Source organism: Erigeron canadensis, chromosome 5 (genome assembly GCF_010389155.1).
Source record: "Erigeron canadensis isolate Cc75 chromosome 5, C_canadensis_v1, whole genome shotgun sequence".
In the NCBI taxonomy this organism is placed as follows: domain Eukaryota; kingdom Viridiplantae; phylum Streptophyta; class Magnoliopsida; order Asterales; family Asteraceae; genus Erigeron; species Erigeron canadensis.
The window spans coordinates 23,185,536-23,199,532 of record NC_057765.1 but is presented as its reverse complement, the minus strand read 5'-3'; the positions used below and the strand labels follow the sequence as shown (position 1 = coordinate 23,199,532).

Here is a 13,997-nt window from a genome sequence, read left to right as displayed (position 1 = left end):
TTACTGCTAAGATCAGTGTTGGAGCATCGATTATGTTAACATGTTGGTATCTGATGTTCCTTAATATATTATAGAACAACTGTTTCTTGAAATGGATTCCAATAATAAATAACTAGGTTTAGAAGAAGAAATTTTATGCCTATGGAGAAAATAAAAAATAGTGTGTATATATCACCTTCTTCATCTTTTTATTATGGGAGAAATTTAAATAAACTGGATATTTTTTAGTTTTGAGTTTTGTTAATGACAGCCTTTAGGGCTGTCAGTATTAATTAACTTGATGCTTTAAAAATTTGTATTTTGTCTTGTGAAAATTCAGGGGCGGCCATTGATATATAAAGTACTACTTTTTATCATTTTATAATTCATGGTTGTCATTATCATTTTTCTTTGGTTTTTATACATACATATTACGTGAATATATTCTAAATTATTTTTTCCAACTAACCTATGACGACATACTCATTGTGTAACATTTGTCATTACATATATGATTTTGTTACTATTTAGAAAAAAGGAGTAAGTTACGTAGACATTTCTTAAAGAAGTTGATTAGTGCGTCAGATTGAGGTTTAGATAAAGGAAACTGTTACGATTCCGAAGGAGTGTGGGTCTTCCAAGTCATGAAATTATGAAAGCCAAGTAAGCGATATTCTAGAAGCGATATTTTTTTTTAGAGATAAGATTTTAAAGAATATATATATATATATATAGGGGAAAGATAATTTGAGACTAACTAAAAAAAGTCCAAAAAAGGACCATTGATTTTCGTAAGTTACACACCACCATCATGATCTACTACGATATACAAGACTTTTTTGTAAAAACACTAAGACTTTCCTAAAATAAAAACACTAAGACTTACACATGTGTAACTTACACAGTTAACTTACACATGAGTTTTTTGTGGGCCCGTCGCTGGAAAGTCTTAGTGTTTTTACAAAAAAGTCTTGTATATCGTAGTAGATCATGATGGTGTACAAAAATTAATGGTCCTAGTTAGTCCTAAAATAAGAGGTGGTCTCAAAATATCTCACCTATATATATAGCGAATATAGTATCCCATGTTCACAATAACATTGTTATTCATAAATGTTTAAAAAGAAAAGATTTACTCGTATTGCTCAAGCATAAAAGTTATACTTCTCTTTCCTTCTACAGTTCTACGTACCGCATAATTGGGGTGAAAAGGTCATCTAAATTCTAACATCTTCATTTCGAACATTGATTTGACGCTTTGTCTTTAAAAAAAAAGGTTAATTGCAAAATTGGTCCTTTTGGTTTACACACTTTAATAATGGGGTCCCTTTTTAAGTATCGTCGCAATGGGGTCCCTATTTTAAGAATTTTTTACAAGATTGGTCCCTTTTTAACAGGACCATTAGATGGTGTCGTCAAGTCTTAACAGAAGGGACCATCATTGCTAGTAAATTCATAGACCCCATTGCTAAAATGGAAAAACCATAGGGAGCATTCTTGCAATTAACAATTTGATATCTTTTTTGATTTAATTCAAGAAATCACAATATACAATATACTTTTTAACTTTTCTATAAAAGAATGAAAATTAATAAATACTTAATTTAAAAATAACTATTAAGTATTAACATATTTTAGCTTTTCATGATTGTTGATAATTAAACTATTAAAAATATATTTCTATAAAAATATTCTAAAATTTGTAAATGTTTCAATTGTTGATGATAATCAAATCGACATAATAATTTATATTCACGTCTTAAAATAACAAACTGTATTACTCGATATATAAAAAAACATATTACAAAGTTTGTTATGATCAATATTAAAATAAACTATATATTTATTAATTAATATTTATTAATCCACCAACTGCATATATGTTTAACATGTTACACAGGGAACTAAAAAACCATATATGGTAATTATATTTTTTTGAACAGGTTTACTATTTTGTAATATCAAATTCAAACATACAACCTCTAATTCGTAACTATAAATAATAATAAAAGTTTATATATTATTATTTTTCAAAGTAAAAAAATTATACAAGCAAGATACATCTTCATTATTAAAATTTTTAAGTATACATAGGTTTATTAATTAAGGATCTAACACACTGACAATTGTATGTTGTAATCTCTTGAGTTAAATCAAAAAAGATATCAAGTTGTTAATTGCAAGATTGGTCCCTATGGTTTTTCCATTTAAGAAATGGGGGTCCTTTCTGAGTTTACTAGCAATGATGGTCCCTTCTGTTAAGACTTGACGACATTAGCTAACGGTTCTGTTAGAAAGGGACCAATCTTGCAAAAAACTCTCAAAACAAAGACCCCCATTGCAACGATACTTAAAAAGTGACCCCCATTGTTAAAGTGTGTAAACCACCGGGACCAATTTTGCAGTTAACTAAAAAAAAAAAAAACAGTAATTTATGGGAAAGGGTAGATAATCTCTCTTATTTTAAAATAGTACAGTACTAATTAGATTTTCATTAAAAAAGAGGTATTTTTCACCTAAATGTGGTCTACGTTTCTGTGTAATCCGTATTGAACCACATGAATTCACATGTAGAAAATGACGTGACAATTGAAGCATTTATGCCTTTTGAAATTAATAATAAAGAAAACTTATAGGGCTATCAATGCTTGACCTGATTGACAGTCTTGAGTACTCATACTTAGAAAAAAAGAAAACAAAACAAAACAAGTTGGACAGAAGTCAGAACGGGTTCAACGGAGCTAGAGTAAATAATAATAATAAAAATAATATATATAAAAATTATGGGAACAAGGAGGTCTCAATTAACTTGTTTTGGTGGAAAATAGCTATGTTGTTTTTGGCCGGTGACAAAATATATAAAGACCAACCAAAGAATTGATTACATCAGTTATTCAAGTTGGATAAATATGGGACTACAGTTGGATCAAATCACAAGGTTTCAACTTTCAATTATGGTGTGATGCATCTAACTTTTCATAACAGGTCAACTATAGGTTAACTCAAAACATTAGTGTGGACATACATGAAATAATCAAGTAATTAGAATTATATAAACATAGAAATTAACCATGTTAATCTTGGTTTGCCATCTATAGTTTGTAGTACGGGGATTGTAAGTCCCTATTGCGTATAGATCGTAAGCAAGATGTGATTCGTTATGTCAAGAGTGTGGAATCCTTTTGAGATAATTATTGCTATTGCCTTTTATCAATTAATGAATATTTAATCGACCTAAGGTTATACACGAAGTGTAAGTTCGTGTAGCATACACAAAAGAGACTTTCAACGACTTCTCACCTTCATCATTATCACTCCTAGATATCCTTCTTTCAATTGATCCAGTTTAACGTCAAAGTGTTGCATCTGCTCAACAAAGCGAGGTGAAAACACATCTACTTGATTTTGGATTAAGTTTACTCAATTAATTCGGGTTGTGATGCCCTTCTTTGTAAACTAAGATCCAATGTTTAATCACAAAAACTTTCGACCATCATCACTTCTAAAATTCTCAATTTTACTTTGAATTGGGTTTCGACCATGGTATAAAAGTTTCTGAAAACTTGTTCCAATTCTGAGACTCATCAGATATGAGAAGATCATCCTCATACATCAGTGTGAATTATTGCAATCAGTCAAGAAGGCTTACAAGGGTGAGATGGAAATTTCCCTCTTCCCTTGCCAAAAGCTCACATCCTGCATTGAATTTGATAAGGATCTCTATGTCAGAAACAAATGTTGCATATAAGTAATACGTGTTCTTTTTTATTTAGATTTTTAAGAATGATAAGTTTTTAAGAATGTTTGGCAGTAAATGAATTTGTAGCTCTATACCATTGTTATCTATACAGTTCCTTAGCGATATATGTCAAGCCAGCAAGAGCGAAAGCACTAAAAGGGAAGACATGGGTTCGATGATAAGCGATTCTTCTTCAGCAAGGTCTAGAAAACAAGAATATTATGTTCATGGGTCAGTTGTACGCATTCATATCAATGTGCTTTTTGACAATGGCTAATTGTTTGGAGGAGTACGATTATGCATCGACTTTTGAAAGTTCTTTCTTGATTAATCAAACAAGGGGTTGTGTCTCTACCCTTATGGTCAAAGTCAAAGTTTATTCAAACTAAATTTCACTGCCACAAAAGTCTAATGGGCACATGTCTGTATCAAAAGGGTTCCTTTAGATGCAAGAACAAAATCCATTTTTCATGAATAATACAATACATGAATAACAATGTTAAAATGTACATACTAACAAAGTTACGAAAGGAGTCAATTTCACTTCCAAAAGCCTTATTGACCGTTTTCATGTTTCCAAGTTCCTATGTATTAGATAGAGTACTTGACAGTTGACGGAATTTAGGTTGTACTGTTATAACCGCAATCCTTGCCTCAAAATAACAATACCTGTAATTCAACATATGTTTTGAGCCACATAACTAATTACCTTCTAACTTAGGTAAAAACAATGAAAAAAAGCACACCCATTTTCACTGAAAAAGCTTCTAATTGCTACTGGAACTGCTGCTTCTCCTTGACTGTGATTACCTTTACCTGCAATATCACCATTTAACATTTAACTTCCCAAATTATGTACAGTACAATGATATCACAAAAAACCACACAAATTTCAATTTCATTTCCAACTTTACCCGTACGTTCAAAATGTCCTAAATAGAGTAGTAGAATTTAAGCAAGTATGAAACCTGAGGGAATGCACTTATAAGATACAGGAAAACATCGTTTGAATCGGAGCATGACATGACAAGAACCATAAACCAACATGGTTTGAATTGGAGCACGAAAAAAAACATCGTATTTATAACATATTACGACCGTCACTTGAACATATTTACTCAGGCAATATAATTTTAATGTTCTCATAATCTCATCCTCAAGACAAGTAATACAATTCAATACACAGAAATAACAATGAACCAAATATACAACCAAATGTTAATTATATAAGAATTATCGCATAATTTAAAAATCAGTGTCGTAATTAAAAACCCTACAGATCAAACAAAGAGATAACCCACTTCCACATGCTCAGGTTACTTCAGGTCATATATTTTAGGATCAATCTTCAATAATATCACAAGTACATAATGCAATTGCAGGAAACGAAAAACATACATGACTTCAGTGGTGTTTGAAGTCGACTTAATTGAATTCGTGAGAAAATGTCTTAATGGGGTTGTTTTAGACTGAACAGAAAAAAAAAATGACTTATATCAAAAAAAAATCACGGGTGTGCTGCTTTATCAATTAAGTTGCAGAGTTTTCAATACTTTGTAATATATGGGTATTCATTCGGCACATAAAATATAATCTATACAAGTTATATGGTTTAAACGATATGCGGGAGGAGCCATCAAAAGCAAGGTCCAAAAAAACCCCATTTAACTAATTTGAGATATCTGAGAAAGCAAATGGGAATCAAGCAGTCATCAGAAAAAGGTAAAATAAAATAAAAATAGCAGAAGGAGAACCCGAAATTTCATTAAATGAGTAATACGAATAACAACCTAATCTATACATTAACAACCTAATCTACACTTTTACCTCCAATTCCAAGTGAAGTGCAATCAATCATATCTCCACTAGTATCTTTGAAATTAAGTCTGCTTATCCATTTGAATATCCACTGCCACGAGTCCTGTTCTTTCGCTTCGGGATCAAAGGTAAACCAGAGTGGGCGTTCTTTAGCTCCGAGGTCAGAGGAGTTCCCGTGGGGAGATAATCACGGCTTAACTCCCAACCAGGTTTTAATATTCCGTCGGGGGCATAATCGCGGCTTGACTCCAACCAGGTTTTAATATTCCGTCGGGGGCATAATCGCGGCTTGACTCCCAACCAGGTTTTAATATTCCGTCTGGGACATACATAATTACGGCTCGACTCACAACCAGGTTTTAATGTTCCGTCGGGGACATAATCACGGCTCGACTCCCAACCAGGTTTTAATGTTGGGTCGGGGAGATAGTCACGGCTCGACTCCCAACCAGGTTTTAATGTTGCGTCGGGGAGATAATCACGACTGTTGCGTGGATCCGGGATCAGAGGAGTTGGCTTGCTTAAACCAGCGCGGTTGTGTCTCATACCTGAACGAGTGCGAGTGCGGTTCAAGTCGATTGTTCCGTTGAAAGTGCGGCTGGATTTGGGCGGTGGTTGTCCTGAATCACCTACTTTCCTCTTTTTACTCCTACCCATAATTCTAACTATAAACCAAAACAACAAAGAATTAGATAAATTCGTACCACTGATATGGAGATGTCACCCGTAATTAATTCAAACTTAATTATCTTCTAAAAATCACCAAAAAAATAATAAAAAGTCAAAGAAATCGTACCACTACTTTTGGGGATGTTACCAGTAATTACTTGACACTTAATAATCTTCTAAAAACCATCAAAAAAAAAAATCAAAGAAATCATTTAGGGATGTTACCGATAATTGACACCTAATTATCTTCTAAAGACCACACAACGAAAAAAAAAATTAAAAAAACCGTGCCACTAATTTGGGACTGTTACCCATAATTATCTTCTAAGAACCACCAAAATAAAAATAATGAAAAATCGTACCACTGATTTGGAGATGTTAATTGAGAGAGAAACAGATGGAGTCGGCGCGTTGACTTCTCCGATTGATAGATACTTTGAGAGAAACAGATTGGTAGAGATGATGATAAATTGTTATTGTTGTTGTTGTTGAATCCCTAAACTGGTTTTGGACTAAACTGTGGCCAAAACTCGAATGACATATATATAGTTTACGGAAATATGTAACTGATGTTTAAATTTCGGTATATAATCCAACTTTTTTTTTTTTTAACATTCCGTCGGTATTTAAAATTAAGATATAATGGTGAAGCCTTACATGTCACAAGTATTTGAAGAAAAAACCTCAAAACTTGTCATCCCAAAAGGATGGAACTCAAAACATTCAGTAAAATCTGGGATACCTCAGAACAATTGGACTAGTTAATCCATAACAATCATTAGTTCATTATACAATAAATATTTAAACTTATTATCTAACAGCCATATATTCACTTTTTACGTGTATATCTAGTAAAAGAATGGTTTTCACTTGCGTCGGAAAATCTGAATTGTCAAGCAGTCGACTTATCCACGTCGATAAATACACACTTTCTTTTATATCATCTGTGTATTTTCGTATATATGACCATATATATACCCGACAGCTTAAATTAGATTTTATAAGATATGTTGTAGGTGATTTAAATTTCAGTTTCTACCGCCCATTCTTCACTTCGATATGTTACACTATAAGAATCTTTACATCAGATGCAGATGTTGCGTATTAATAGAATGTGGATCATGTAACATGACTGATTCATTGTCACGAGAAGCAAACATGGTTTGGGGAAATGTAATAAGATGTCATCTCTCGTCGACTAAATAAAGGTGTCCCTTAACATATCGTCGTCCCTAACTCAAGAACTTGAATTTCACCAACAGAGGAATCAATTTTCAATTTTAATGTTTTTTTCATTCCTATACATTTTTTGCTTAAACATTTATGTAGATTTTAATAAAAATCAAAAGTTATACCGTGAAAAACATAGTGTAAAAAAGTTTTGATTATTAGTGAATTTGTATCTCTATAGCATTGTAATCTATACAGCTACTGGATCAACGATATATTCAAGCCGACAATAGCGTAAGCAATACTTCTTCAGTAGGGTCTAAAAAGCAAGAAGATTATGTTCATGGGTCAGTTATACGGGATCATTGTTGGGAAATTTCAAGTTACAAGGGTAAGAAATCAATAACCGGATATCTCTTTGTATCGTGATATCATTTTCCGAAAATAACAATTCGACCCTATCTGCCTGGGTTACACGAATTTTGTTTTGGGATAGTACAAAGAGTAACGTTCAAGATTTTGGCTGAAATCTAGGACCCGTTCGCTAAAAAGTATTTCGTGTTTTGTATCTATTTTCTCACGTATAATTCTCAAGACAGAGACACCCAAAAGTTGCAATAACTATGAACTCAATATGTGTTCTTTGTGTACTCATGCATCTCTACATGAATATATATTTATAAGAAGTTGGAAAGTCCGCATGTTTAAATTAGATCACATAATATAATGAAACAAGACTTTTGTATGTGAAAATAAAGAACTGAAAATGAAAGCATGAATATGGCATGTGAATTGATGAAGTGAAAAACTAGCCCACAATAGCTAGCCTATATTGGTATTCATTTTCAAAGTTACTGCACATTTCACTTTTCCATGTTTCATGCAATTCAATTTTCAAAGTTGTCATTCTTGTAAATCTCATGAAAAAAACGTTACTATTATGTGATCAAAGATTGTCAATTTGTTATTATAAAATTAACAGCAACCATCAGTTATTGCAATGCTTTCAAGGTCCGGGATGTTATTCACTTAATGGGCGTACACTCCGTACCTCCAAACCCAAAGTATCATAATCATATCCCTCAATTACACTAAATTAATAACAATCATCAATGTGCTTTAGAGGTTTGATCAACAAGTAGCTGGAAAAATCCATACTTGAAATGGTAATAAGAGATAAATTACCGTTCAATGAAGGATTTAAACTACCATTCAACAAGTAGGCTTCCTTCAACACTATTATCAATTTACTCAAAGGTTTGAGGCAGAGTATAATACATCAAATATATGTTCGATGATTGACAAATACAAGTTTTATTTATTGGTATTCATTGCTTGTGTGTTTGATCCATAACAAAATTTATCTATCTTGAGGTCACTCTTTGTAGTATGGGTCAAATTTTGCTATGTTGTGTAAGGCTTTGTATGAGCTATTGAATTACCAAAGAATTCACTAATGAGCGCATGTTTGCATCAAAAAAGGTCCTAATCCTTTACATGCAAGACGCCAAGAACAAATCCATTTTCGACGATAGCATGAGCTCGATCAATATCCCCATCCTTGGATCGTTCAAGATACGTCAATTAAACCACTGTTTTTGTTTATTATACAATGTACAATTACCATATTACACTATCAATTAAAAGGTAGCATTGTAATATTTTCTTTACATGAATTTTGCCTATTACCTTTAAAATAAAAATTAAAAAAAAAAAAAAACAAATAAAACAAAAACACACACACACACTCACATTTGCTCCTGTTTCTAGTGCTTATTATACAAGGAACAACGACATGAATTACAATGCTAAAATGAACATATTAACAAAGTTACACAAGGAGTCAACTTCACTTCCAAAAGCCTTGAAGACAATTTACATTTTCCATGTTCCTATGTACTAGAGAGAGCATTTGACTGTTTACGGAATTTAGGTCGCACCGTTATAGCCCCAATCCTCGCCTCAAAATGATAATACCTGTTATTCAACATACGTTTTGAGCCACATAACTAATAACCTACTAACTTATGTAAAATGATGAAAACAACGCACCGTTTTTCACTGAGAAAGCTTTTTATTGCTACAGGAAGCGCAGCTTCTCCTCGGCTGTGATTACCTATCCCTGCAATATCACGATTGACATTTAACTTTCCAAAAAATGTATTGTACAATGATATATCGAAAACCAAAACAAATTTCAATTTCATTTCCAACTTTATCCGACATTCAAAATGTGGTAAATAGAGTAGTAGAAATATAGCAAGTATGAAACATGAGAAAATGCACTCAAAGATACAAAACATTGTACTCGTATTATATTACAGATTACAACCGTCACTTGGAACAAATTTACTCAATCAATATAATTTTAATGTTCTCATCCTCAAGACAAGCAATACAATTTAATACACAAAAATGACAAAAACCCAATGTACAACCAATTATAGAAGAATTAGCCCATAATTTATAATCAGTGTCGTAATTCAAAACCCTACATAAATAAGAGAGAACCCACTTCCATATCCCTTGTTCCTTCAGGTCATATTTTGTAAAATCAATAATATCAGAAACTCATAATGCAATTGCAGGAAACAAAAAACACATATGACTTCAGTGGTGTTTGAATTCGACTATACCGTCTTAATGCAGTAAGTCACTAATGGGGTTCTTTGTTTAGACTGAATAAACAAAGAATGACTCAACTAAACAAAATCACATGTGTTGCTATATCATCCATTAAGTTGCTGAGTTTTCAATACTTGTATTTTATTGAGTATTCATTCAGCACATAAAACAATAATTTATACAAATTATAATTATCCTGGCAGATGCTTTATATCCAAACACAGTTAATAGGTAACTAACTAACAGACCTACATTCACTTGGCTTTTAAAATATGCAAGTCCTTCAATTCTGGTACAGATAACTAAAAAAAGCAGTCTTTTCAAAGATAATACATATACCCTTCTTTTGTCTAATGAAACCATTAATGTTGCTGCCCACTCACCTCTATTGCCAAAGATAATACAATACTAAAAAAAGCCTCTTATGTTTTTAAACTATTTCAGAATGACAGAATGTTACCCTTCTTATTCATTCATGATCTATTCTTCTCTACAAAAGGTGCTCTATGAAGCTTATTAGAAATATTTCCATGTAACGTTAAGAGTTAAACTGTCTGAAAAGGATGGACATTTCAACCCCATATACCTATAAAAGGGTTGACCAGGGTTAATATTTCATGTGTAACGTGCCAAACAGTTAACAAAGAAAAGGGGTCAAATAGGTTAAACATCACCCAAAGTGTCTTTTTAAAGCATAAAAATCTCCTAAATCGCGTTATTAAAAAAAAAACAATTATACAAAGCTATAACCTTTGTAACCCTATTTTGACATACCATTTTGTCTTTGAAAATCTTCATATCAGGACAAAAAGAGATTCCATTCAACCCAACCACACCCATACAGACGATTTAAGTGTTTTAACCAATATCCAATCTGCACAATATTCCACCTCTAATCCTTTTCATTTTTGGTACCATGAGATCCATCAACAAGAGGGGATATCACTAATCAACTTGGCTTAAGCAATACACCTCTTCTACAACCTCAGATTCATAGTATTATGCAATAAAATAATACGACTTCAACAAATCTAAATTTGTATTGATTATCAAACAGCAGCATTGTAAATTGGCACTCTTACATACAGCAGCTACAACAGCACCCAATTCTGCCAGGGGCAGGGTTTAGAGGACGTAGGATGTAAAGTCATTATCTCTACCCTGGGGTCGAAAGACTGCTTCCTGAAAGACCTCAGGCAAAAGTGTGTGGCGCTATGTGTGTGTCTAAGCATGTGTTAGTTTGTGATAGTAATTAGCATTCGTGCGTAGACAATACGAAAGTGATATATACATATATTTGTATGTTTAGTACCTGTAATGACTTCCAATAATCTAGGCCTGTATATTTGTTCTTGTCTATCCATCTTGTCTGTTTTATCAGGTTTTGCAGGATGCGTCCCAGACATCTGTGACTCTATCTTCGTTAAGCGCTCTAGTAAAAATTGCACAGCTTCCGTGGCATGAAGACCATGCAAATCCAACTTCCAATCATCATTATCAGGGTTCCTGATAGCTAGAATTTCCTTCGCTGCCTTGGCATTAAGTTTTTTAGCATCATACCATTCTTCTCGAGCCTGTAAAGAGTACTCTCGTGCAGCTGCATGATCTCCTCTTAGATAGGCCTCTGTAGCTGCTTTTTTATGCCGAGATGCTAACCTGTTCACCAAAGGTCCAAAACGTCATGTAACACTGATCCTGATATACATAAGATATAGCATAAGTTATAAAATCCTTAATCCCTCGGGAATTGTATTCATATATTCATACCTCATCGCCCTGATCGCCTCCTTCCTATGAATTATGTACATGTCATCATCTTCCCATTCAGGCTCCACTGGAATCATACTCATATCCATCATAAAATAATAATGATCATCTAACTGTTCATTATTCTTTATAGTATGACCAACCTCCTCGTTATAGTCTTCAAACTCTGCTTCCTTATCTTGCAACCTAATCTCGGTTAGAATTTTTGAGGCTTTGTCAATATCGTAATCTACAGCTGCTAATATATCCATCAAGTACTCATTAGCCCGGGGATAAAGCTCATTGAGCTTGTTAAATTTCGGATTTATCTTATCACTCTGACTACTTTCTACTAAAGTGTGAGCATGTACCATATCGGGGACACTTGTCGAGTGGGTTAGCACGGAGAAAAAAGATTTCCCACTGAGATCACCATTTCTTGACTGGTTTTGGCCGTGATGCAAGGCTCTTGTATTCCTTGATATAGGTGGAAAAGGGTCATCATGTGTTTCAATTTCTGTGACTTGTTTCTGTTTATTCTTGGGGTCATATGCAGCCCATCCAGGAGTGTTGGCCCTCCTCCAAGACATCTTCAGAAAACACTCTCGTATGTGAAAATAATGCACTGCGTCTCCCTTTTGTACTCACAAAACAATTCAACGACCTGGCATTATAACATTATTAACATATATACCAGAGAAAAGAAATAACTAAGACTATAACGGGTTAAGCATGTAATGTTTATAAGCGTATGTATCTACTGTTACCTAAAAACTTATCATATGCATCATACCTTATAACTTACAATCGTATGTATCAAAGTTTCATTTATCAGTATTGTATGTATAGTATTTGTCGGGGGTGGCCAAGGGCATTTAATTTCCACCTATGGTGGGGCTTAAGAGAGGTTTCCCCTCCAGATCTTTGGGTGATAGGGGTTTCTCATCGACGAGTTTAGATTAGGATCCATTCTGCGAGGGGGCTCTCATAAATACTCGATTAAGACAACGTATGATATACCTCCCAACATTCGCGAGTCATTCACACCTTTCAAAAAAAGAACTACATCTTACAATACTAAGTTCTAAATTAAATTGAAAAATACATACAACACACTTTCCAGGGCTTTTACGGGTTTTTTTTTATAACAACCTTCTACTTATTCAGTCATACCAATAAGGAGTAGTTGTGTACATCTATATCTATACTTACTATATTCTAAAGCAAATTACAATTTGTTGAGTTTTAAGTTTCAACAATTTATCAAAACCACATTACATTGATAACCTACACTACTCCACCACGAACACCACCAATCGTCGCAGCCACCACCACCCATCACCGCTGCCGCCCCCATTACACTTTCGTATTCTAATTTTAATTAATTAATATATGGATATTAATTTTAATTTATTTGTTCTTGAGTTTAAATTATCTAAAATCAGAGGAACAAATTAGATATATTCAGAGGAAGAAGAAAATCCATTCAGAAATTGGGATCCATTCATTAACAAATAAAAAAATCAGAGAATGAAAAGAGAAAAAACCTGTTCGTTAGGAGGACGGGGAGGAATCACCGGGAACTACCGCCGCCGTCCACACCACCGATTATTGCAATCAAAGATAGATTAAGGGGAAGTAGGGTTTTGCCGTTAATTGCGTGGGATATAAGGAGGGCTAAAACTATATTTATTGGTGAACACAAACTTGGTCGGCGATTAAAAATTTCGTGAAAAAAAAAAAAAAAGATAGAGAGAGATTGAAGGTTGGACTCTCGAAAGAGTTCGGTTGTCATATGACAACATGCCACTTGTCACTAATTAAATGGTTGTCAATTTTAGGAAAATAATAAGTTGCAATAATCGTCCATGTGGTTTATAAATTTTGCGTTTTCATTCATCCGTTAATTTTTTAAGCTGAAATCAACTATGTGATTTGCACTTCGTCTCTACTTCCGTTAAGTCACTTTACGTGCATGTCACGTAGGAGACATTTTCGTCCACCCGACATTAATATACCCATTATACAAAGTAAAAACCCATCCTAAATCGAAAGTCTTTCATGTTGACCTCATAATTAAGTTCAAAGTCTAAATCCTCTGTCATTTTAAGTTAGATCCTTCAAGTTATATATCATCCCCAACATCCTACTCTTTATCCCGCAGAAATACAAAAAAAAATTAACAAAAGTTAAACCCGCAAAAATAAAGGAATTGAGAAGCCTATTGAGAAATACAAAATAAAATCAAATT

General features: G+C 33.3%; 2 protein-coding genes across 2 annotated transcripts; both read right to left on the bottom strand.

Annotated features, from left to right (window-relative positions):
- Positions 1-4,240: 4,240 nt before the first annotated feature.
- LOC122600658 lies at positions 4,241-6,671 on the bottom strand. Its single transcript, XM_043773410.1, has 4 exons — positions 6,568-6,671; positions 6,333-6,381; positions 5,546-6,201; positions 4,241-4,534 (listed from the first exon to the last, which is right to left on the bottom strand). The coding sequence occupies exon 3, from the start codon at positions 6,191-6,193 to the stop codon at positions 5,609-5,611; it is 585 nt and encodes a 194-aa protein (XP_043629345.1). The 5' UTR covers positions 6,194-6,201; positions 6,333-6,381; positions 6,568-6,671; the 3' UTR covers positions 4,241-4,534; positions 5,546-5,608.
- A 2,280-nt stretch (positions 6,672-8,951) lies between these two features.
- LOC122599924 lies at positions 8,952-13,483 on the bottom strand. The gene is made up of 5 exons (XM_043772539.1): positions 13,294-13,483; positions 11,768-12,410; positions 11,313-11,656; positions 9,428-9,497; positions 8,952-9,352 (listed from the first exon to the last, which is right to left on the bottom strand). The coding sequence occupies exons 2-5, from the start codon at positions 12,334-12,336 to the stop codon at positions 9,268-9,270; spliced, it is 1,068 nt and encodes a 355-aa protein (XP_043628474.1). The 5' UTR covers positions 12,337-12,410; positions 13,294-13,483; the 3' UTR covers positions 8,952-9,267.
- Between the last annotated feature and the right edge of the window lie 514 nt (positions 13,484-13,997).

What these genes read in the sequence shown, in the direction of transcription:
- LOC122599924 (XM_043772539.1), bottom strand. Translation starts at nt 12,336, where the DNA reads ATGTCTTGGAGGAGGGCCAACACTCCTGGATGGGCTGCATATGACCCC. An exon ending in GAGGCGATCAGGGCGATGAG is followed by an intron (nt 11,657 to 11,767) that starts GTATGAATATAT and finishes TTTGGTGAACAG; the next exon opens with GTTAGCATCTCGGCATAAAA. An exon ending in ATTATTGGAAGTCATTACAG is followed by an intron (nt 9,498 to 11,312) that starts GTACTAAACATA and finishes GTGATATTGCAG; the next exon opens with GGATAGGTAATCACAGCCGA.
- LOC122600658 (XM_043773410.1), bottom strand. Translation starts at nt 6,193, where the DNA reads ATGGGTAGGAGTAAAAAGAGGAAAGTAGGTGATTCAGGACAACCACCG.